Source organism: Ochotona curzoniae, unplaced genomic scaffold (genome assembly GCF_017591425.1).
Source record: "Ochotona curzoniae isolate NIBS_2020 unplaced genomic scaffold, NIBS_Ocur_1.0 contig_883, whole genome shotgun sequence".
NCBI lineage: Eukaryota > Metazoa > Chordata > Mammalia > Lagomorpha > Ochotonidae > Ochotona > Ochotona curzoniae.
Genome location: NW_024466599.1, coordinates 38134819 through 38160680, shown reverse-complemented (window position 1 = coordinate 38160680; position 25862 = coordinate 38134819). Strand labels below are relative to the sequence as shown.

At 42.6% G+C, this 25862-nt stretch overlaps 1 protein-coding gene across 1 annotated transcript; it reads right to left on the bottom strand.

The window, feature by feature from the left end:
• Window positions 1–1332: 1332 nt before the first annotated feature.
• On the bottom strand, window positions 1333–25634 carry DNAAF10 (dynein axonemal assembly factor 10). The gene is made up of 8 exons (XM_040993302.1): window positions 25357–25634; window positions 18440–18540; window positions 16012–16142; window positions 13118–13219; window positions 10032–10147; window positions 8677–8811; window positions 6554–6651; window positions 1333–2302 (listed from the first exon to the last, which is right to left on the bottom strand). The coding sequence occupies exons 1-8, from the start codon at window positions 25537–25539 to the stop codon at window positions 2095–2097; spliced, it is 1074 nt and encodes a 357-aa protein (XP_040849236.1). The 5' UTR covers window positions 25540–25634; the 3' UTR covers window positions 1333–2094.
• Window positions 25635–25862: the final 228 nt, after the last annotated feature.

The window sequence follows — 25862 nt, the reverse complement described above, 5'->3', positions numbered from 1 at the left end:
AGTAGAGCTCCAGGCCTGGGGCTGTGTGCACCCAGAGGAGCCTTCAATGAAGAGCCCTGCCCAAAGGTCATCCCACTGTCATTGTAAGACAGGAGGTTCTGGAATGACTTGTTAGACAGCAAATGACAACGGAAATGAGCAAGGTTCAGCCAGGAAGCAGTCATGCCCGTTGTCGCTGCCTACCGGTACACGACAAAATCTGTAAGTGCCAGTTCGCTGAAAGATCTCCCTCAAGGTAGTAAAGAAATACTGCAACACCATTATTTTTTCATGCACGAAGGAAAATAACATAAAGGAGAACTTGGGCACTGGTGACTCAGATTTCAAAAGGTGAGGCACAAGGATTAAGCGGAAACGAACAAATTGGAGGAGTATCATATCGAAGTCATTTTGTATATTTTTCCTTTTTTAAGGAATGCACAATAGTGGTACATAATGAAAAAAAAAAAAACAGCTTCTAAATATAGTCAAAAGAACACTCAATTGATAGAAAACAAACACTACATGATGAGAAAACACCATTTCACCAGTAGGATTTTTCTTCTTCAGTGGCAGCAGATAAGCAATGGCAACTGAGTTCTAATAAAGGTATTTATTTTGATTGACTTCTATCTCTCCCTACTACCAAATGAAAGTGATCAAAGCCATTCTCTCACATTTCCCTGTGTTTCTTTGAACACTGAAAACAAAACAAACAAAACAAAACAAAATGCTTATCAGGAAAAGGTGTTTCTTAAGTTTAAGTTTTACCTTTCTGATAACATAGGCAGGATTGTTGTAGAACATATTTTGGGGAAACATTCATTTTCCAAACTGAACGGCTCACACAGCTCTCCTCGACCCCCTGACATTACACGAATTTTGCAGATGAGAAAAGTTAAGGTGTTCTATCCTTGCGAGCGGAGGTGGGAGAGCAAGCTTCAAAGGTGTACTGCGGGGCCCGGCGCGGTGGCACAAGTGATTAAGGTCCTCGCCTTGCATGCCTGGGATCCCATATGGGCGCCGGTTCTAATCCCGGCGGCCCCCTTCCCATCCAGCTCCCTGCCTGTAGCCCGGGAAAGCAGTCGAGGACGGCCCAAAGCTCTGGGACCCTGCACCCGCGTGGGAGACCTGGAAGAGGCTCCTGGCTCCAGGCTTCGGATCGGCATAGCATCGACCATTGCGCTCACTTGGGGAGTGAATCATGGGATGGAAGATCTTCCTCTCTGTCTCTCCTCTCTGTATATCTGCCTTTCCAATAAAAATAAAATAAATTAAAAAAAAAAAAAAAGGTGTACTGCGACCCAGGCCTTCAAAGGCTCAGCTGTGCATTCAGTGACTTATTCAGCATTTATAAAGCAAGTACCAGGGATGGCATAGATTTTATTAACCACCAGAAGAATCAAAACTTCCATTGCTTTCAGAAACACAAATTTATCATTGTAAAATATATTAAAGAGGACTGGACAAAAATAAGCCTACAAAACTCCTAAAACCTTGAACATCTTACCATCTGATATAACAGTCTTACCAAAATTCCCACTGACTTAACTCCTGTATGTTAGGCAAAAAAAAAAAAAAAGGCAAAACACACCAAGAAAAAAACCGGCCCTTATAAATGTTTCATTTTGAATTACACTGCTGAACACAGTTACCCAAACTCAGTTTGATAATTTCTGCAATGGAAGCATACTGAGGCTGAAATCTCTTAAATGCATTTATGACGTTAATGCACAATAGTTTTCTTCCTAAGACAAACTTAGAGAACCAAATGCAGAAACTCTGAACATCATATTGTCAAACCGACACACCACCCATGTGAAGATAGAATATGGAAGTTTGGAATGCAGAACAAACTTAAAGCACATGAAAATACTGAGAATTACTGACTTTATATTGGAAACCGAGGGAGGGTGGCATCTCTGTGCACAGTGGCAAGCCAGTGTGCCACTCAGTCATGACACCCCTAGGGTCCGGCTGGGGGATGGCCTGCCAGAGGTTTGCATCTGGGGCCTCTGCTCATCAGCCAAGCCCAAACCTGGCTGCTGAGGCTCAGGGGCTCCCAGCATGTGTTACACTGTGTGTGTCCCTCAGAGGGCTTCCAGTCCAGAGTCTTCAGAGTGTGTTGAGCTTTGTAACAATCAATACTCTCACCATTTGGTCAAATGAACTACAGACGCAGAGGCCCCTTTTATCCGGACTCCAGTCTAGGCTGGAGATGGGCTGGGTCGACAACGTCACGTTCTGCAGAAGGCTCACGGAGCCCGCAACTCCCATCTCCACTCCCTCGGAATCTTTCTTCGACCGGTGAACAGGGTATTCGCTGGAAACAAGATCCAACTTGGTCAGGGGAGACAAATCCTAGCGTCCACACTGTACCTTGACACATACACTCAAAGGACACTGCTCTGACTTCTCACATCCAAGTACTAACCAGGCCCACCCTGCTTAGCTTCCGGGATCAGATGAGATCGGGTACATTCAGGGTGGTATGGCCGTAGACTGCTCTGACTTCTAAGTTGGCTACTGGAACTAATAAATAATTTCTTTAAAATGATGAGTTACATACAAATAAAATGCTATTTCAACCTCAATCCAATACAAAACACCTCACAAAGAAGGGTTAGTTCTGCTAAAATCTTGTAAACATTGTTTCTGTTCAGCACATATACCTATGTTTCCTTTTTAAATTAGGAACTATCAGAATGTGAATTTAATCTAGTGTATTTTTAAACAAATTTACCTGCTGTTCTTAGTAATCTTCTATTGTACTTCTCTGGATTGGGACTGCTGTACAGCACAGGCAGATGGTGCGTGTAAAGGCAGGAGCTGTACTGACATCTACAGAGCCTTATCTAACTACAATAAAAACTCCCACAACTCCATTGTACAAGAAAGTGCTGCTGAGCATAGACTGCAGACCCCCACCGCCCCCGTTTTGTTTTTTGTTTTTTTTTTTTTTTTTTTAAGATTTAGTTATTTTTTACTGGAAAGGCAGATTTACACAGAGCAGCTGAGAAAGGAAGATCCTCCCTCTGCTGGCTCACTCGCCAAGTAGCTGTAACGGTTGGAGTTGAGCCAATCTGAAGGTAGGAGCCTTCTCCGGGTCTCCCACGCAGGGGCAGGGTCCCAAGGCTTTGGGCCATCCTCCCTCTCCCAGGCCACAAGCAGGGAGCTGGATGGAAGTGAAGCAGCCAGGACACACAAACCAGCACCCATAGGGGATCCCAGCAGATGCAAGGCAAGAATTTAACTATTAGGCCATTGTGCTGGGCCCAGACTATAGACTTTTTAAACGTCACTGAGTCAACGAAGAAACAAACGATTGAGAATATTTATATTTTATTATTTTTCAGCTGAAATTTTATATTTATAAAGTAAGAAGGGCTCAAGTGTAACAATTCATGAACATGACCTGGTCAGACTGACTTGAGAGGGCAGAGAGAAGACAAGGCTGTCTCCTGTCTATTATTATTACTAAGAAAATACTTTTGTTAGTTATTTTGGTAACAAACTGTCATTCTATCTGTAGCTGATTTATTCAGTGCATATATATTTTTAAAGATTTATTTTAATTTTGTTACAAAGTCAGATATACAAAAAGGAGGAGAGACAGAGAGGAAGATTTTCCACCCGCTGATTCACTCCTCAAGTGGCCGCAATGGATGGAGCTGAGTTGATCCAAAGCCAGGAGCCAGGAGCCCCTTTCAGATCTCCCACACAGGTACAGGGTCCCAAGGCTTTGGGCCATCATCAACTGCTTTCCCAAGCCACAAGCAGGGAGCTGGATGGGAAGCAGGGCTGCCGATTTTAGAACCGGTGCCCATATGGGATCCCGGGCGTGCAAGGCGAGGACTTTAGTTGCTAGGCTATCGCACCGGCTCCTCTGTATATTTAAAAACAGATGAATTCCATTGTCATTTTTCTTAAAGGAAAAATCATTTATCCAGTTGTTCAGGGGTATTTTAAGTCTTTCAGTTGCTCCATTATGAAAGGATCTTGAGCAAAATAAGTAGGAGTTTCACTGCAGACTGAACAGTTCTCTCATTTACTACTGGAATTATCTTAGCTAATGGCAGGATGACACCAGGAAGACCATTCATGGAGTTACCATGTGGCAAATCCCATTCTAGTAGGTCCAAAGAATTCAACCATGTTGTTTTGAAGTCTAGTAAAAACTCGCATTGAACAAGTATGAAAAACTGTACTAAAATCTGGACTCCCCAACATGTCTCTAGTTTTACTGAGAAGTTTAATAGGGATCACATCTCTAGCACAATGTCCACAGGCCTGAGTGCTGCTGGAGTTTCTTCAGGTGGCATCGTACACTGCCATAATACAGATCTGGATCTATCTTTATACATCTAAGAAGATTCATGCTGTTCAACGAGAACTGCAATTTCTTCTACCTAGAATCTTCTGCCCAGCTTGTTAGTGACAGGGATCAATTTTGTCAGGCCATCTGCAGAAAGGCCTTTTCCGAAGCCCTTTCCAAGCATCTTAGGTATCAGTTATGACATCCCCTTTGTTCCACAAAAGGATAAGAGTTCCAATAAAGGATAAGAGTTTAGGAGGCACAAAGCAAATGAGAGGAAAAGTAAAAGTGGGAAAATAAGAAATAAGCAAATAATATAGAATCAGATACTCATCCTGATAGAGCCTACAAATTATTTTGATTGAAAGTTTACCTACACATCCCTCTTGGCAATGGCTGAGGTTATTTAGTCTTTATAAAGTAACAAAAACTTCTTAAAACTCTTTCAGGAGCCTGGCATGACTGCCTAGTGGTTAAAGTCCTTGCCTTGCATGCGCTGGGATCCCCGGCAGGCACTGGTTCTAATCCCGGCAGAAGGTTCTGCTTCCCATCTGGCTCCCTGCTTGAGGGAAAGCAGTGTGGAGGACGGCCCAAAGCCGTGGGCCCCGGCACCTATGTGGGAGACCTGGAAGAAGCTCCTGGCTCCTGGCTTTGGATTGGCCCATCTCTGGCCACTGCGGCCACTTGGAGAACAGCTCAATGATGGAAGATCTTTTTCTCTGTTTCTCCTTCTATCTGTAGATTTGAACTCTTTCGGGTTGTCCATGAGAGTAAAGGTATCAAGCATGCATTGCTTGATAGAACAGTCAGCATGTTGGGGGTCTGTTCATTCAAAAAAACAAATGCTAACCTCATAAATTCCTCTAAGGACTCTCAACAGTGTTCAGTAAATATTCATGATTTAATTCTGTAACTGCAAGATGGGCTAATAAGTGAAAACCAAACCAGTTGCCTTGTCTGCCCCAACCCTTGTAAACAAAACATTCAGCAAATGTGAAGGTCAGAACTGGACATCCATCACAGGAAGGATTAAAGCGTGTGCTGAGACAAACTTCTCATTTTTAATTGCATACAAATCCATTTTATTGAGATAACTAAATCCATTATTCTGGTTGCAAATGTGTCTATGTATGGGTTACAAAGACAACCGGAACTAGTTTTTCAAGTACTCAAGCTAACTTTGTAAAAACAGTGGCATGCCACTGCCTGGCTTACCTAAGGGCATTGGCAGAGCCTGACATGGGATAGACAAAGAGTGAAAGAATTTGGGAAGGAAGCTGGCAGAGGGGCCTGGAAACAGAGGATCACACAAAGCCTCATCGCTCAGTCACTCTCAAGTTGTTTTGCTTTGTTTGTTTGTTTTTGTCAGACTCCTAAATAACAAGGTCTTTCCAAGCATGTTTTAGAACCTTTTCTGGCTCCAAAGGAAGCTAATAAATAGAGGATTCTATAACTGTAAAAGCCCCAGACAAACTAAGGGTGCTTCTTTTGCTTCTAACATCATTATCCACACTTTATTCATGAAAATTCCTTCATTTGTAAGACTTCTGCTTTTCTTTCGTTTTGTTTTTCCCTTTTCAAGCATATCCTGCTTCAGTAATAACAGTACTCAGAAATATCATTAACTTCCAATTTTTTGCTAAAGTTTTAAAATGAGTGGCTGACCTGGTACCTCCCGCGTTATGACCCTCAGTGATCAGGGCACAGGGCACGGGAACAGCCCTGCATGCAGAGAGCAAGCTCAATGAGAAAGTCCATATTGGACACCAACCAGGAACCTCTCTGGTTGTTTTGGTTCTATGACAATTGTGTTGTCTGAATGTAGCCAAGGGAATTAGCAGTAGCTGAACCTAAGTGTACCAATCTTTCTCCTAACTTCTTAAAGTAATGTTCTATAGCTAGAAGGTGATATTTGAGAAAAATCTTTGTTTGAATTTTGTCACATTGTCAAAGATTATGATTTCAAATCTATGAAAAGAACTGTTCCTAAGCTGTTATGAAATACCGAAGACACACTGTAATGACAAACATATTTAGTTTGTCAGAGGAAGGTTAATATTTACTAAGCATGAAATAAAGTCTTGAGTAAAGCAAAAAAAAAAAGTTATAAAGCAATAGTTATGTAACATCTTAAAATTTGAAATCCTACTAAAATGAACTAAGTCAAAGGAGGAAAAACAAGACAAAAAGTTCAATCCAATCCTACTTCACACCCACAAGAAATGGAAGAGGGAGTGGGGCGCCCGGGCAGGGACTTACTACTTCCAGAGGTGAAGGCCGCCAGCACCTCCCGCGGTCAGGAAGAGCTCCCTGTTCTGTGGCAGGTGTCGTACCTGCCACACCGTCGATTTGTGGGCCTGCACAGGACAAGAGGGACACACTGGTTTAGGTGCTGGATAGTGCTTGGAAGAGAGGCCCTGGAAAGAAAGCATTTTTACCACTATACCTTCAACTGCTACACAAATAATGAATCTTACTCTTCTTTTAGTCTCTTATACTGGCTACACAGATTTATAGCAGCCCACCAAAAACTATAGAAACAGCATTATTTTTCTTTACTGCTTTATGAAACCAAGTGCTACTGGATTAAAACAAAATGATAAGTCTACTGAAGTTTATGATACCACATAAATTATAAGGATAGGTTTCACACATTTCAATATTTATAGTTCAGGCTAAGGGAAAGAAATACTCAAAACAAAAAAATTCTTAAGGAAAACGTATAGATGAGATGTTTTAAAGTTTTTCATTTTTATTTGCTTTTAAAAGGCAAATGTAGGGGTGATGGAGAGAGGGAGAGGAGCAGAGAGAGAGAGAGACCTCTATACTGGTTAACTCTCAGAATATGTGCAACAGTGCAACTGGACCAGTTCAAAGCCAGGAAGCTTAGAACTCAGCCTGGGTCTCCCACATGGGTAGTAGTTCAGGCAATACCTCAACAATAGCCAGTAAATCCATCGCAGCAATGCCATGTCAACATGGAGGAATTTGAAAAATAAGACAGAGGGAGGGATGGAATACTAAGAGTCATTTATAGACAGATTTAGTAATTATTGGATTAACTAGAACAATAAAATTTTACACTATTACAGAGGATACTATTACACACATGATATAAACTGTATATTGACCACAACTTAGTGAAGTACTGTACCAACAGTTAACATATTCTGAGCTGAAAAAGGCAAAACAGGTTTATAATTAATAACTAACTTGGTTTGAATTTAGTTCATCAGGCTGCAGTGGTAATTTACACCCAATGACAAGATAAAATAGGAAAATCTGAGAACTCCTATTAAACTAAGGTGGCAGGAGAAGGAGCAATTGAGTAAACACTCACTTCTTAAGCTCTTATGTGGTTCTTACAGAAACTACCAATCTATAACTGACCTCAAGTCACAGTTCCAGCTCATTTCTTGCAAATTGCAGGAAAGTTCAGCATTAATTTTATGTGATCCCCTTACTGTCATCTTGGTTTTTACTGGTATTTCCAATTAGTTCTGATTTCCTCACCTGTTTTTCCAATACTGCAATATCATGTTTTCCCATAAACTACCTCAAATGCTATTTAAAACAGTATTAGAAATATTTTGAGCATCTGCTATGTGCCAACCAATCACAGTAATGAGCACTGTAAATAGTTTTACTTACACAGCAAAATACAAAAAATAAAAGGGGTGAGATTGACTTAACATAGATTGTGCTCATCCATCTTGAATAATATAGAACCATTTATTAGAAAACACCAAGGCTGGGTCTTGCTATCAAATTTCTCATATCAGCTAGGGTTTTTTTTTTAAAAGATTTATTTTATTTTTTATTGGAAAGGCAGATATACAAAGAGGAGAGACCGAGAGGAAGGTCTTTCGTGCGATGATTCACTCCCCAAGTGAGCGCAACGGCCGATACTATGCCGATCCAAAGCCAGGAGCCTCTTCTGGGTCTCCCACGTGGGTGCAGGGTCCCAAAGCTTTGGGCCATCCTCGACTGCTTTCCTGGGCCACAGGCAGGGAGCTGGAAGGGAAGCAGGGCTGCCGGGATAGAACGGGCGCCCATATGGGATCCCGGGCGAGCAAGGTGAGGACCTTAACCACTTGTGTCACCATGCCGGGCCCCAGCTAGGGTTTTTATGTTTGCTCCTAAAATGAAAAATTAAAGATCCTAGCTAAAGCAAGATCCTTATTCAAGTGAAGAAGCCTGAAGTTGATAAACTTTGGGAAAGTATTCTTTGCACAGAAAACTTGTCAAGATCCCACAAGAATGTATCAAAAATAGATTTCTTCACATAAAGACCTGGAAGGAACTTTGATGACTAATTCTATTTATTCATCTAAAGCAAGTTATCACTCCTCTTCATAGAAAGACATTCCCTTCATATTTACCTTTTCTGAAACAGAGGCGAAACCTTTGGTCGGATGCTGTGTTCTCATGTCAAAAACATGGAATTTTCCTTCCAGAGATGTAGCTACTAACTTATTCATGCTTATGTCTTTTCTGTCAAACTCCAAGCTACACACCTGAAAAGAGAACATATTTATTACCGACAGTCTCATCATTTTTACTCAAGAGGCTCTTTTAGGGACCAGAGTCATGTAGTGTGCTAAGCTGCTGCCTAAACCACTGGTATCCCATATGGGCACTGGTTTGTAGCCTGGCTGCTCCACTGCTGATCCAGTTCCCTGCTAAAGTGGCTAGAAAAAGAAGAGAAAGATAGCTCAAGTGTTTGGGCCTCTGCTACCCACATGGGAGACCCAGAGGAAGCTTCTGGCTCATGGTTTCACAACTCCCATTATAGCCAGATGGAAGATCTCTCTCTCTTTCAAATAAATTTTTTTATTATTTTTGTATTGGAAAGGCAGATATACAGAGAGGAGAGACAGAGAGGAAGATCTTCCGTCCAATGATTCACTCCCCAAGTGAGCGCAACGGCCGATACTATGCCGATCCAAAGCCAGGAGCCTCTTCTGGGTCTCCCACGCGGGTGCAGGGTCCCAAAACTTTGGGCCATCCTCGACTGCTTTCCTGGGCCACAGGCAGGGAGCTGGAAGGGAAGCAGGGCTGCCGGGATAGAACCGGCGCCCATATGGGATCCCGGGCGTGCAAGGCGAGGACCTTAACCACTTGTGCCACCACGCCAGGCCCCAAATTTTTTTTCAAAAATTTAAAGAGGTTCTTTTAAGCTAAGTAAAATAGCCTTAAAATGATCAAATCACGTGAAAGCACTAATAAGCAATCATTCTGTCTTTTGAATCAATAAAGCAAGTAGTTCTAGTACAGACAAATTTCTTCTCTGTTAATAAAGAGAACCATCTTGGGTTCCCAGGTATAGTGGATACATTTGGAAAAGTCATAATCCAACTTTTCCTTTAAACAGTAAAAGGAAGGCTGACTTTAGTAATTAGGAAAGAAGACACTCTTTACATAAGGTGCACAACTCAGGAACCAAGAATGTGAGGGGATCTGGGGAGGCTAGTGGTATTTCAAGCTTTCTAAAACTAGCACGAGAGGGCCTCTTGGATGCCTATTTTGTTCTCCTATGGCATGAACCAGGGAGCTCACAGATGGGTCTCAGGAGCTGATGACTCCCTGGGATTGGGTGTGTGCTCACTTTCAGAAAATAGATTCTCAAAGGGGTCCGGAGTCTGACTGAGATGGGTTTACAGAGCATGTCCTTTCTAGCAGTTCACAGGTGAATGGCAACACGCTCAAAGCAGCAAGCAGCAAAAAATGTGGTTACCCCATTTTTGATGTTCGTCTCCCACCTCAGAGACATATTTCTGAGATCAAAGAGTTTGATATCCCCATTGTCATAGCCAGCGCAAACCACACGTTCCTCCTGATTATAAGCATTGCCTAGAAATCAAGATACAACATTTCAGATCTTTAATAATGTTAACTTAAAGGCAGGAAAAAAAAGTGCTATGAAACTATGTGTAAAACTTGCAGAAAAACAAGACTACTAACTTGATATCTAATAGGGTTGGGTTTTTTTTGGGGGGGGGGCGGGTAAATAGTCAGTCATTGAAATTCTCCACTGAAGAGATATGTGAGATATGTGGAAGTATTTAATGGATTCTAAAGCTGAAAGAAAATGTTCTCCATACACTATATGAGCACAAGACTAGAAGCTCAGCCATGAGGGGAGCTTCCAAAAAGTTCAAGAAACAGACATATTTTGAAAAAACTATGCATGGGTTTGAAAAGTTTTTGTACCAAAATCAAGTTATTTTTTTTTTAATAAAAAAGGGTTGTATTTATGCATTTATTTGAAAGGAGAATGAGAGACACACACAAGAGAAGAAACTGATCTTGCAACTACATTTGCTAAATGTATGCACAGGCTGGGGCTGGGTCAGGCTGAAGCCTGGAACCTGGAACCCCATGCAGGTTTCCCGTAGGGAATAGCAAGAACCCAAACATTTGGGCCATTATGTGGTACTTCCAGGCGCATTAGCAGGAAGCTGGATCAGAAGTGGAGGCAGGACTGAATTTCAGACACTTCAACATGGGATGTAAGTGTCCCAAACAGAGGCTTAACCCACTGTACAACACTCACCCCTAATTCCATTTTTTTCATGGACTTCTGAAATGTCCTTACAAAATGCAAACGAGTGGGGTGTGGGACACTAGACACAGCTATGTTTCTAATTACTTTCTTTCTACGTTTCTAATTACAGTCACTATATTTGGATGTAAGCAGAAACTACTTTAACTTTGCAAAATGTTACTCTGGTGTTACCCTGTTTCTGTGAGGAGATCTGAGAGAAGATGAGCATGCTGTGACATTTCTCAGTGTGTGGATAATACCTAATTTCATCATCCCAGCATCCTAGACCAATCCTAGAGTTTTGGTCTCTGAGTTCCTCTTGACGAGGAAAAAGTGTTAAGTGAAAGGAAGGTCCTTATCCCTGCGCAAGGCCATCTGAGCATCCTACCTACTGCCTTCTTTCTCCACTGCCTCCCCCAACTTCCTTCTCAGAAACTCCATCCCGGAATTTACACAGTGAGCTGCCCTATCTGGTACTCCAGCGTCTTATACTGACACTCCAATCTGGCCTCCCCATCTTTCCTTCTCCTCCTGCCAAGGATCTCACTAACATCAACTAGTAACATCATTCACCCCATGACAACATTCAACATTCAGTCATCTTGGACAAACTTTCCATTGTTCCTTGTATCAATGAAAGAGAAAGTCCCATCTCAGTTAACTGCCATCACATGGATATTATCTTCTGAAGCTGCTTCTAACCTGAGTCTCACTTGGAATACTGCAAAGGGTGCTGAACTCTTATCTCATCGCCTACATATCACCAGCTAATTTTCCTAAAGCTTAGCTCACATCTCATTTATGCAAAAACCTGGGCAAGCTCGCAGCTATCTCAGGGACATTCAAATGACCCTGGGTGGGCCCTGCACCACCTCGAAGGCTCTTCTCCCTCCATTTCCTTCTACCTCCATTCTTGAGCCCCTCTGCAGTGGCTGAAACCCTGTGGATCTTTGCTCTGACCTCCATATGGTCTTCCTGCCCTGCCCCTCTCCCTCTGGATTCCTTCTACCTTTCATCACTCTCTTACTGCACTGCATGTATATATCATGCTCTTTTCTAAACTGTAAGCCTCCCAAGGCTGAAGTACACTTTTGTACGCCCATATTCCTTTGTACATAATTGGCATTCATTAAAAAAAAATTGTTCTATCAATGGGCTCCTCAAAAATTTAACATCCTATAGTTCAAATTATACTTATATTCCTGAGATCAATTATGAAAGGCTTTAACAGATCCAAAGATAATTACTTTTTAATTATGACACCAGTTAAAATCGTTGTGCTAAATAATGATCCTGAAATTTCTCCCCAAACTGTATATATATTTTAAGTTTATACTGCTCACAGCCTATGGTGACAAGGTAATTCCCATATAATAGTTTATTTTAAAAACTGGAAATAAGATATTTTTCTGTTTCTCCATTTCTCCTTCTCTCTGTAAATCTGACTTCCCAGTAAAAATAATTAAAAAAAAGGGAAATAAAAACTTTTTTCCTATTAAACCTTCAACCACAGCCCAATATCAACATTAAAAAGTTAAAAATAGTTCTGATTAGACACTGTACTTAATGACTGTCATTTATGTAAGATAGGATAAAGCTAAAAAAAGAGGATAGAAAATTCTATGGTCCACACCCTATAGCAGCAGAGAGTAATTTAATCTTGGTGAATTTCAAGGGTATCAATTTTAGCCCTATCAATCAATATTAGGCATATTAATAGAGGAACACAACTACCAAAATTACAAGGTATAATTTTACAATGGAATAATTATGTTCTAAAAAACACATCTGTATAACATGTAATTCAGAGGTCAGCAGAGGATGGCTGAGGTGCTCGGGTCGCTGCTACCCGTGTGGGAGACGCAGGTGAACTTCCAGGCTCTAGCTTCAGCACAGCCCAGGCCAGCCAGAGAATCAGCAAACTGAACAGCTCTCTCTGTCTCTCCTATTATGAGTTCCATGCTGTAAATGAGAACAAGTGAGGTCTGTATCTTGCTTCAGGCTGCATGTTCAGCAAGCAGCAGAGTCTGACAGCAAAACCACATCACATGTTTGCTTCCTCATACTCCCAGAGTGGCCCACAAAACAAGCCCTGGGGCATCACTCCTTGCTACACCAGGCAAGACTAGGTCTCTTTCAAATAAAAAAAAAAATAATCTTTTTGTCATTTAAAAGAATTCATAGAACAGTCTACCCAGAGAATGTCAGGAATATTTTGAAACAATGGACATTTGATCAGTTGATCCTTAAAGGGCAAGAGGTGTGTAATAACTTACCAAATGCTACAGTCCAGCAGTCTCTCTTATTTTCTCCTTGAACCGGCTCCATATTGGCCACAGGGTCATCTTTTTGCCTTGGGTCCCACACCTTCACAGTTCCTGTCATGGATAAAAGTAAGATGGCAAAATCCAACAGGGCATGACCACATTTCATTTCTGTATTCTCTTCCTACTGCTGGCTGTGTGCATGGCAATAGTACAGAGGTTAAGGTGTCTGAAAAATGGCCTCATTTTTATGATTCTGTATTAAAGCACTTGATATGAGAGATATAACCCATGTTACTGTTTAACTTGATGTCAAAGTTAATGGGTATACAGAAAAGCAACAACTGTTCCTAAATTATCTACAAGTCATTGAGCAGGCAAACATAAATGTCATGTAATTCAAATCATGCCCTATTTTCTTTTGCATGTAAAACTAATACATTTATATATATATTTAGATTTATAATGGTATCATTAAAAATTTTTTTTCCTTATTACCTATATAATCATTGACATTAAAAAGTTTTTCTTTTAAAAATATTTGCAGGGGAACAGGAGACAGAGAGAAGGATGGAGAGACAGATAATCTTGCCAGGTCAAACTCAGGAACCAGGATATCAGTCCAAATCTCCCTATGGGGTGGAAGGGGCCCAAAGGCCACCCTCCACTGCTTTCCCAGGCCTTGGGGAGAAAGCTGGATCAGAAGCAGAGCAGCTTCTCATGTGGGACGTTAGAACCACAGAAGGCAACTTAGCTCACTATGCCACAATGCTGATCCCAACATTTTTCTTACACAAATGAACATATTCTAATTTCTCCTCTACGATTCCTATGTGAGGATTTAGTAATAGAGGATTATGGCAATAGTGAAGAGAGCAATGTTAAATAAAATTAAATAATTCTCAATGCAATTTCAATCCCCTTGTGTTAATTTCCATTAGCTAAGTCGTGTTATTACCTACAAGAAATGCAAAGCATGTAATAAAATGACTCAAAGGCAAACACCTGAGACATAAAAGGAAAAGGGAAAAAGAAAGTCCTTAAAACAATGAGACAAATTCAGGAAAAGTTGAGATAATCCACTAGATATCCCCAAGGATAAAATAAATTTGGTCCTTAAAAAGAGCTGCTTTGTTTCAGCTGGCAAATGCTGGGACATGGGAGAACTCCTGTCAGGCAAGACTACGGAACCACCTGGAGAATGTAAGATCTGGGACTGGAGTGGGCCTGTTAGGGAAACCGTGGGCACCTCTCTGATGGGCTGCAGCTCCCACTGGTGAGCATGCTTATTAACAGGGACATGATTGGGGCCGATGCCATCGCACAGCAGTTTAAACCTCAACCTGCAGTGCCAGCATCCCACACAGGTGCCTGTTTAAGGCCCAGCTGCTCTACTTCTGACTCTGCCCCCTGATAATGTGCCTGAGGAAACAATGAAAGATGACCCAGTCCGTGGGCCCTTATACCCATGTAGGAGGTCCTGATGAAACTCCAGGCTTCTGGCTTCAAACAGGCCCTGCTCCAGCCACTGCACCATTTGGGGAGTGAACCAGCAGATAGAAAGATATCTCTCTCTCCTCTCTCTGTAAGTCTTTCAAATAAAATAAATAAATGCTTAAAAAAAAAAAAATGTTAGTGCCTGGCACAATAGCCTAGTGGCTAAATTCTCGCCTTGCATGCACAGGATCCCACATGGGTACCAGTTCATGTCCTAGCTGCTCCACTTCTCATTCAGCTCCCTGTCTGCAGCCTGAGAAAGCAGTAAAGGATAGCCCAAAACCTTGGGACCCTGCACCCGCGTGGGATACACAGAAGAGGATCCAGGTTCCTGGCTTTGGATTGGTTCAGCTCTGGATGTTGCAGCCAGTTGGGGAGTGAACTAGTGGACTGAAGATCTTTCTATCTCTCCTCTCTGTAAATCTGCCTTTCCAATAGAAATAAATCTTTCAAAAAAATGCAGAACTACACAGGTGTGGTTAAGTGTACTGTGATAACTCATATAATGGAACATCACAGTACTTAAAATAATTTTGAAAACAGGAGACAGTAATATTTATACATGACAATCATTAAATGAAGAAAGATACAAAATCATATTCCTACTAACTATGAAGAATCTCATATAAAACTAAAAAGGCAACTGAAAATCCAATGGTTGCGGCAGTGTGACAAATTCAATGTTAGTTTGCCTTCTATGTTCCATATTGCTTTTATGATTGGGCGAACAATTGATTTCTAAAACAGAGGTGCTGTTGACGCACTATTAAAGAAACACTATCTTCAAAATGATTTTCTCATGGTTTTGAATAGTTTTATTAAAAAACAAGCCCAACCAAGGTTCCCAAGCTCACACACATCCTTCATGCACCCCAAGAGTTGGGATTCGGCTGCAGGCATTCCAACAGAAGAGTACACCACGGGTTCTGGCTCTTGCAGGTCACAGCAGGGTGGAAAAGCCCAGGGGCGCCCTGGGAGTGCTCCACCACGCGCAGCTCAGTGCAGGGAGCACAGAGCCTCGGGTTCCAACCAGCTGTCAATATGACAATTTTTCACAAGTACTAATTCTGCTTTTTAAAAAAGGAAAATGAAAAGCTTGCCACCCACATCATAGCGTCAGCTGCCTCAAAAACCTGCAGGGACATTTTAAATCCTTCAAGATTTGGAGGAAACTACCATTGTTAGTAGCTGAGGGAACTCAATACTAAAATACTAAGTGCTATAACGCCTCTATCTCAAAATGTCCCAAAGTCTGAAACCATTGAGGAATATGCCACCGCAGCTGACTCCCGAAAGAACAGAGGTAACGCTGTTAGCTGCTGCAGTGGGGTTCAAGGAGACTGGAGGGCACTTCCATGCAGACAGGATGCTGCCTAGAGACGGGTCCCTCACAGACTACGTGCACTCACCGTCTCGACTGCCGGTCACAATTTCAGGGGCTCCTTCCCCGACTCCCAGGCCACCTATGCCGTCAATGGCGTTGATGATTTCTTTATGGCCCTTCACAGCGTACACTGGCACTTCTGGCGCTTCCAGGTTCCTAAACAACACACACAGCTTCTTACACCAACTTTTAATTCCACTAAGAACAATGTAAGAACACACACCAGACTGGATTTTTGCTTGAAAAACAAAGGTTTTTGCCATCAAGACAACTTCTACACTTCTAAATCTTTCTTTCCATGTAGATTTCTTTTAGGTGCACAGGGAGGACTGTCAGCATTCACCTTGGAACTTGCCCTGAGCTCATTTCAGTGATCCTCAGGAAGGAACTGGGTGTTAATAAATGCAGATTCACGGGCCTGTAGACACACTGATTCGGGATTTCTGGCATGGTCTCCAAGCTGCCGACGAGCTGGCTCACTGAAGTCGGGTAATTGCTGCGTCGAGTGAATCGTAAGCAACTGAGGCTGTTTCCAGAGCAGGCCCTGGTGGTTGGCTCGTGAGCCTCATTTGAAGGACACGGGTCTTTTCCATAGCACACATTCCCCCTTCACCTTGACTTTCTCACCGTGACACAGTATGGTTTTGAATGTCTCATCATGCTGGTCATAATACACACACGAGCAGGCCTGCTGGAGCTGTCAGCTTCCGGGGGGGCCAGAGGACGGGGCCACGGGACGGTGCGCAGGGAGGCGTCCGCCCCATGGGCCCGCATCCCCCTGCAGGGTCGGTGCCGAGCACCTCAGCCAGGCTGCACTCACGCCTCCCTTTCATCTTTCCGTCCCCTCCTTTCAATTTTCTATGGGATTTTCTACACATACTTCCCATCAGCTGAATTCTAAAACATACACGTGGGTCAATGAAGAGTGTAATTTCTTATGAAATGTAATCCCAACTTATTCACTTAGCCATGATTTATTAGTAAAATATGACTAATCAAAAGTTGTTGATACTTTGACGTAGTGTCAAGGTGATGCTTATCTTTGCCACATCATCTTTGGGACATTCTGAGATAGAGGCGTTATAGCACTTAGTTTTTTAATGGAAGAGTCCAGAGACTACAAAGGATTCCGGTCCTACCTAAAATAACTATTTTACCATTCCTTTTCAGACATGACTTTTTGTAAATACGAGACTGTAAGAATCATCAATGAAAAAAAGTTGCCAACACCTGTCCTACAGTGGGAAACTCTATCATGAAGATTGTCAACCATTACATTTTTCCCATATTCTTTTGTTCAAATATGTTTACGTCTAAAAATAACATTCAGACTGGCCTCTCAATGTGTCTCAAAGCATATGACATATGACACAACATGAACAAATATAAACTGACACGTGCTAATTTAATTGTTAAGCAGTTAAAGCAAGGGGGAACTGAAATAGCTGCATTCTGGTTTATGATTTTCAGATAAATTAATACATCAAAATCATTCATTTATAAAGCAGCACACTGTGAGAATGATGAGGTCTTGGTACAAACTATGATGTAAGGAAGATGAATTCTCTCTAGAACATTATTATATGCTTTAAATGATTAAAATAATACATTTCCAGGAAAAGCAAGCAGAGCATTTAATTCACTCAAATTTAAAAAATAAGCAACTCTTATGTAAGACATAAAAATTAAAGACATTTGGCACAGACTCTTCTGGTCCAAAAGAGGTTTATGTCAATTTGCTTCTACATGTGTTTATAAAAATGTTGTGCTCAGATGTTATCAAAACATTAAAAAAGCAAACTTCAACATGAATTGTGAGTTATACATTAAAAGTAAACAAAAGAGGGCCTGGTGCAGTAGCCTAGTGGCTCATGTCCTTGCCTTGAACGTGCCAGTCTCCCATATGGGCACCAGTTTTAATCCCAGAGGCCCTGATTCCCATCTAGTTCCCTGATTGTGGCCTGGAAAGGCAGTCGAGCACGGCCCAAAGCCTTGGGACCCTGTACCCGTGTGGGAGACCTGGAGGAGGCTCAGTTCTGGCTGTTGTAGCCACTTGTGGAGTGAATCAACAGACAGATCTTCCTCTCTGTCGCTCCATCTCTCTGTATATTTGACTTTCTAATAAAAATAAATAAATCTTAAAAAAAAGAAAACCAATCATCCTTTCTGCCAAATCTTTTAGTTGAAATGTAATATCTAATTTTTCCATGCTATACATGTGATTTTTGTATAATGTATCCTAAAGATAGACACTAAGCCTTCATTGGTAAATCAGAGCATTGAATGTTAGCACCAAGGAGCACATATAAATATTAATAATGTAAGAAAAATAAGGCAGTGTTTTTCTTATATGTTTGTGTATATACATGTTTGTATATTACAGACATATTTTAACATGAGACATTGATCAATGATTCATCTGATCTCTCCAAATACTGATGAAATTACCTTACCATACATGAAGGTTCCCTCCAAAGTCTCCGGTTGCTAAATGTCTCTGCTGTAAAGATGCTGCACCAAATGTTCCACATTTAATGGGTTTGGCCTTCTCAATCTTGATATAAGGACGAAAGAGATGATGCATTAATTATATAAGCAGTTACTTATAATTCACAATATTAATGGCTCAGTGACAGGTCTTAAATAAGACACAGAATCTAAAAGGCGATGAAAAACAAAAATGATCATGACTTTCCCTTTCATTTTTCTTCTGTTTCAAAGTATGTAACTGTCAAAGAGAGCTCTGTCTTTCCTCTCAATTCACAGATGAGACATTCAAACGCTGACACCTCTACCGTCGCCATTGGCTTGTGAATATGAACTTTTCAACATTTTTAAGAAGATATTATTTGAAAGGCAGAGTTGCAGAGAAAGGGATAGACGGGGAGGATTTTCCATCTGCTAGGTCACTCTGCAGATGGCCACAGTGGCTAGCTGGGGCCAGGCCAGGCCGGAGTCAGGAGCCGCGAGGTTCCAATGCTGAAGGTGATGGTGGGCACAGACTGCAGTGGAAAGGTGATCTTAAGGAAGTTGTATTCCTTCCAGATTGCTATGGAAGCTAAGCAGCTTGTGTGTCTCACAGCTCCCCCTGCAGTACTCTACAAACTGAAGATGTTAATGTCCACTAAGTCTGCGCCCTTTCCAGTAAGATTTCAAACCTACCTGAATTACAATACAGAACAAAACACAGGTTAGCCCGTCTTCTAAATAATCACACTAGTAAAACAACCACACACCAATGTCCTATCTAAAATACAGGGTTTAAGGAGACCAAGCAAAGGAGATGGGTGCTTTCTCAATTTTTACAGTTTTCTTTAAATAAAAATTTAGCTTGTCTGTTAGCAAGTTAATAAGATAGGGCCAATGTTATGCTGTGGTAGATAGAGACACGGCCTGTAGTGCCAGTATCCAATATGGATGCTGGTTCATGTCCCAACTGCTTCCCATCCAGCTCCCTGTTTGTGGCCTGGGGAAGCAGTAGAGGATGGCCCAAACCCTGGGATCCTGTAAGAAGCTTCAGGATCCTTGCTTCAGCCTGGGCCAGGTCCTGGTCATTTGGGGAAGCAGTGGATGGAAAATCTTTCACTTCCAAATAAATTTATAGGATAACTAAAAAATGCAAAAGAACATCAATAAGAAAACTTAGAAATAAGAATTTCAAAACAAGTTGTGATATAAAGACCTGAATATGCAGAGTTAGATTTTTCTGCTAAAAAAACTCATCCTTGGGCAGGGCTGGACTTCCGCAATGCCCTGGTATTTCCAAAAGAGCACTAATATGAGCAGATTCTTGGACACGTGCACACGTGGAAAGATTGCTGACTGGCAAGGAACAAAGCAAGCTGAGACCCGGTCTATTTGCTGGTGGACTTCCATCAGTCATTTCAACACTGATCACTGCATAATTCTAAAAGGGGTCTTCTTACAACGGAAGGGAAGCAGAGGCACACACGCACTGGAGTGGCACTAAGGCCTGTGGACTAGCCCGGTGCACAAAGCTCTACCAAGCTGGCTCCGTTTCTTGCTTTTTCCCTTCTGCTACACTCCAGCTGCCCCTTTGCCCTTCATACCAGGGTCATTTTCACCTCCCAGCATTGGCATTTGCTGTCCCAACTGTTTAGACACTCTTTCCTTCAGTCCCCATTTTCTCTTTCAAATATCAGAGATGTTTCCCTATTATTGGATGCAATCAGTATCACAATCTTTAATCTTCCTTAGTGTACTTACTAAAACTTATTTTTAAAATTTTACTTATTTTTATTGGAAAGGCAGATTTTAAAAAGAAGAGTCAGAGAGTGAGATTTCTCATCCACTGATACACTCCCCAAATGGCGAAAACGGCCAGAACTGAGCCAATCCAAAGTCAGGAGGCAGGAGCTGCTTCTGGGTCTTCCACATGGGTGCAGGATCCCAAGGCTTTGGCCATCCTGGACTGCTTTCCCAGGCCACAAGCTGGATGGGAAGAGGAGCAGCCAGGACACTGACTAGCACCCATGCAGGATGCCTGTGCTTGCTCGCAGAGGGTTAGTCAATTGACCCCTTTCTGGAATTTGAGCACCATGAAGGCAGGGCCTTGACCTAATAAGTTGCTTCTGTTTGACATCTGTTGAACAGACACGTCATTGAGTCTACATTCATGTCTTTACCAGATACAAACATACAGTACCACACTTCCTTCATCTACGCTTTTCTCTCTTGTATTAAAGGAACATGAAGAGATTTATAGAATCCAGAGGTCTATTGTGCAGGAGTTAAATTAAACTCAGAGTGTGTAAACCTGCAACACCTTACGACTGCTGACAGAAAGGAGTACTGCTGACTTAGAAGAGGGAGCTGCACTGGCCAGTGGCCTTACAGAAGGTGGCCCCTGTTCTCTCTCCTCAGCCATTCACGAACACCACTACACTGCCTAAAAGAATAGATACTAATGAAGTTAACTTTTTATTGTTCCCAAGAGGGACCTCTCTCTGCCCTGTTCAATATTTTACATATAGAAAAGATAAAAAGGAATTCAGCAGCAACTTAGAATTACTAGAAAACAGATTTCAATTTTACAAAAATTGTTCTAGAAAGAAAATGAGGACACAGTAGCTATTTGTGCTTTATGATTCTGAAAATGACCATCAGTGATGGTCGCATTTGACCTCGTCGTTGATTTCCTTTGCGACAAGAACAAGTTCACATGATTAAAGAAGCCCATGATTGATAATTCCCAGGAGAATTATTTTTGTTCTCTCTGTGGGTGGGTCTAGTACAGCTTGTCAGTAGTTTCCTCCTCCACATCCTGGCACTACATAATTAACACTAAAGGGTTTAGTCAACCAAATGCTAACAAGCAGTAGATTCGTTGCACAGGGGCTAAAAAAGCAGAAGTTTATTCTCTTATCAATAATTTCCATAGTCAAAACATCCACAAGCATGCTAACATTTTTCAGGATCATTCTAGTCCATATCCTTTGTGCCAAATAGAAAAATAATCATACCCATCATCATAAAGCTGCCCTGCGAGGGTCAAGTTGCATACACACAAAACGTTTGATGAAACAGAGGTGGATTTCAGCTCCCAAGCACCTGGCCAGACACCCTTGCACAGCGCAACAAACTACTCAAGGGTGTGTGGAGCCCCTCTCCTTTATACTCCATCTGTCTTTTTAATATGGCCACGTGGAAGTCATCAATAAACAACGGTTTGCTCTCTTCACTCATTTCAGAGGTAAGAGCTTGGAAGCTAACAACTTAGTAGGACTGTTCAGCAGTTAACCAGGTGAGCTGTCTAATATCTTAGTAAGTAATCCACCTAACCCAATGGCTCTCAACCTTGTATCATCAGAGTCACTTGGCACAAGTTTAAAGCATCATTGCTGTCTAGGCCGTACTCCAGTCTAGACATACCACAGTCCACTGTGACCGAGTTCCTAGGGTGGTAGCAAGCCGGGATCTCTGAAAAGACGCACACCCAACAACAATAAAAGACCTTCACGTGATCCTGCTGCCCAGCAAAAGGTGACATTCACTGAATCTGTATTTTACTTCTATTCTTTCCAGTGCATCACCACAGCCAGATGCAGTGTAAGTTCTTGCAAGTAGTTTGGCCTTTTTCATCATCTTTTATTTTTTTAAAGATTTGTTTTATTTTTGTTAGAAAAGCAGACTGACAGAGAGAAGGAGAGAGAAAGATCTTTCATCTGCTAGTTCACTCACCAAGAGGCCGCAACAGGCCAAAGCTGAGCCAACCTAAAGCCAGGAGCCTTTCCTGGTCTCCCACATAGGTGCAGGGTACAAAGCTTTGGGCTATCCTCTACTGCTTTTCCAGGCCTTAAGCAGGTAGCTGGATGGGAAGTGGAGCAGCTGGGATCTGAAACAAGGCTGGGATACATGCAAGGCTAGGATTTTGCTTCTAAGCTATTGCAATGGGCCTCCTATTTTATCATCTTTTTGACAACAGGCACTTACAAGGGACTTATCCTTCAAATATATATTTTTTAAGCATACTACCTTCTCCATAGCTTATACTATGGAAAAAAGAAGGCACAAAGAATCCAGATGAAAATAAAAACGAGAGGTTCCTGGCACTGAGATTTTGAGTGGTATTTTTTCCTATCTTTGTTTTCTTTCTTTTTTAAAAAGATTTATTTATTTTTATTGGAAGGTCAGATACACAGAGAGGAAGATCTTCCATCCATTGATTCACTCCCCAAGAGGCCTCCAACGGCCAGAGCTGAGCCGTTCTGAAGCCAGGAGCCAGGAGCTTCTTCTGCGTCTCCCAAGCGGGTACAAGGTCTCAAGGCATTGGGCTGTCCTTGACTATTTTCCCAGGCCACAGGCAGGCAACTGAATGGGAAGCAGGGCCGCTGGGACTAGAACTGGAGCATGCAAAACGAGGACTTTAGCCACTAGGCTACTGTGCCGGGCCCTTTAAGATTTATTTTATTTTTACTTAAAAGGGAGATCTACAGAGAGATGTAGATAGAGAGAAAGGTCTTTCATCCAATGGTTCATTCCACAAATGGCTACAATGGCCAGAGCTGAGTTGGTCCAAAGCTTAAAACCAGAAGCCTCTTTCAGGTCTCCCACACAGTAGCAGGGTCCCAAGGACTTGGACCTTTCTCTACTGTTCTCCCAGGCTACTGGCAGGGAGCTGGATGTGAAGGACAGCAGCCAGGACATAAACCAATGTCCATATAGAATGCCAGCACTTGCAGGTGGAGGATTAGTCTGTTCAGCCTCTGTTCCAGCCCCTCCTAACTGTAATTTCTAAATGTTCCATCATGAACACATATTACTTTTGCTGAAACAAACACCCACATTTTTCCTAGACATCTCCATTCTCTCCAGCAGGGACAACCAACACCAATTCACTCAATGGAATAAATGCATCCTGAATTGTATATAAATCATATATAGATGCTGTTTGGTTACCTCTGAGTTCCTTTGTCATCACAGTATTTTGGATCTGCTCAAGTTGCCAACACCGACTTGACTAGTGATCAGTAAACCAACATGTATATTTCCCAGGTTATATGCTACTTATAAGTATACATTCATTCCTTCATTCACTAACTCACTGAGTGGCTGATCCTAACCACATGAAAGAGAGGTACTGTCCTTCCTTTCCAGGAGCTTAGAACCTGGTTAGTAAAAAATGAGACAGGATGTATATTTCTGGCGTAGAGACAAAGTCCTATAGAATGCAATGTAAAGCAAAGCTGTGGTGCGTGGAGATCAAGGATTTCACAATCAGATAACCGGAGCTGGATGTTAGAGAGCCAAAGAGGACTGTGATTTTAAGTGATGAATAACACAAGAAAAGGCAGAAAAGAGCCAACCATGGTAAGATACATTCAGTAGACAGCTTGGCTACAAAGGGAACATGGAAACAGGCACTTCAGGGGCAGATGTGATGGCTCAGCGGTTTAACCCTTGCCTTACATGCCCCCCCACCCCCGGGGTCCCATTTGTGAGCCAGTTTGTGTCCTGTTGCTACACTTTCCATTCAGCTCCCTGCTTGTGGCCTGGGAAAGAAGCAGAGGATGGCCCAAAGCCTTGGGACCCTGTACTCCCATGGGAGACTGGAAAGAAGCTCCTGGCTCCTAATCAGCTCAGCTTTGGCGTTGTAGCCACTTGGTGAGTGAACCAGTGGATGGAAGACCTTTCTCTCTGTCTCTCCTTCTCTCTACAAATCTGCCTTTCCAATAAGAATAAAAAAAAACAAAAAACAAATAAGCACTCAGGGAAATGTAAAGTGGGAGGTGGGCCTCACCAGCCTCTCCCAGGACCCCGAGTACCCCTCTGCCCTCTTCCTTTCCCTGTCAGGTTACTCCTTTATTCCTTCAAGTTGATTCTCTCCACAGCTCTGGTCCCTGTCACTCCCAACCTTGACTGCACTCTCAGGCCAACACAAACCTAACCTGCTGAATACAACTGCTTTTTCCCCCTAGACGACTCAAATCAAGACATTTCAACAGCTTTACAGAGGTATGAAAACACTAGCTGTAGCTTGGTTGCTCCATTTCTGACTAATAAGCCTGGAAAAACAGCGCAAAATGGCCTGATGCTTGGGCCCTGCAGCTATTTGGGAGACCCTGAAGAAGTTCTAGGTTCCTGATTTCAGCCTGGCCCAGCCCTAGCTCTTCTGGCCATTTGAGAAGTGAACAAGTGGATGGAAAAGCACATGCTCTCTCTATGAATAGGCCTGATTTTCAAATTAAAAAAAAAAAAAACCAAGCTGCGATCATTATCTTCTAATTTGTTCATTTGTCATCTTTACGCAGTTTGTCACTCTCAGGCTCTTCTCGAGATGGCATTTGCTAAGGGGTGGTAGCCCTGGTCCAATCATCGACCTTGCATGCAAGGTTTCCTGAGGAAATCTGCTTTCCAGCAGTAGTTTGCCCTGGTAAGTTTGTACTCGTGTCACATTTGTTCGCAGAGAGGCGTGTTCCTTTGTGTTAGTCTGATTTCTGTTTGTATTAAGGCATCGTCGACGGTTTGATTGTTTAACATGTTAGGGTACACGTCAGGGTATGACAGACCCTCAACAGACATCTGTCCAGTGGGTCACTGTGATAAGTTGTCCAATTACTTTTACAGGCATTCAGGCGCCTGTTTTGGGTCGACTTGCATGAAAAAGCACTTTGTAGCATGAGTGCACCAACAGAGTCCAGAGGCCCCAGCCTTCAGACCCGACACTTCCTAGGGACCCGGCGTTAGGGGAAGGGAATGAGCCGGGTGCCACAAAGCAGCCCACATCTGAGAATTCAAGACTGGAGAGCCCATTTTACAGAGGATCCCACGAAGCTGGGGCCATGACGAGGGCTGCGGCAGAGAGAAGCGCGCAGAGCCTGGCCCTGGGTCACTACGACCCGGCACCCACCTCCCGGAGCAGCTTCAGGTCCCCATGCTGGATCTCGTACAGCTGAATGACGCCGGTGCCCCGCGCGAAGTTGCCCATGGTCACGAACTTGGCGCTGCAGGGCACCCACTTACAGTCAAACACCGTGTAGTTGAGGCTTTTCTGGATATGGGCGATGATCTGAGGTTTCTCGAAGGCCGACATGGTCCAGCCGGTGTCTCCTCCCGCTACCCTAAACACACCAGCCTGGAAACCAAACACTAAGCAAGTTTGACCCGCCCGCCCGCCGTACTCGTCCCCAGGACGCGCCTTCGAGTTGGAGTTAGTTATCTCCGACATGCCAGAGGGGATCCTGAGATGGCACAAGACGTTTCCTTACAGATAGTGAGAATCTGATTATAGCCCTGGCCCCCTGCATTTCGCATACACACACACATTTGGGATTTTCAAGTACTTTGGCTGAGAGCTGCTCGGGCGAAGAGCGTCCGTCAAGTCAGGCATATGTACAGACTGCCCGCAAGGGCCCT

Bases quoted from the DNA above. Each gene is read 5' to 3' on its own strand.
- DNAAF10 (XM_040993302.1), bottom strand. From the start codon at position 25,539: ATGTCGGCCTTCGAGAAACCTCAGATCATCGCCCATATCCAGAAAAGC. The intron at 6,652-8,676 runs GTAAATATGAAG...TGTCCTGTGCAG, and splicing joins TCGCCTCTGTTTCAGAAAAG to GCCCACAAATCGACGGTGTG. The intron at 2,303-6,553 runs GTAAGTCCCTGC...TCTTGTTTCCAG, and splicing joins GGCCTTCACCTCTGGAAGTA to CGAATACCCTGTTCACCGGT.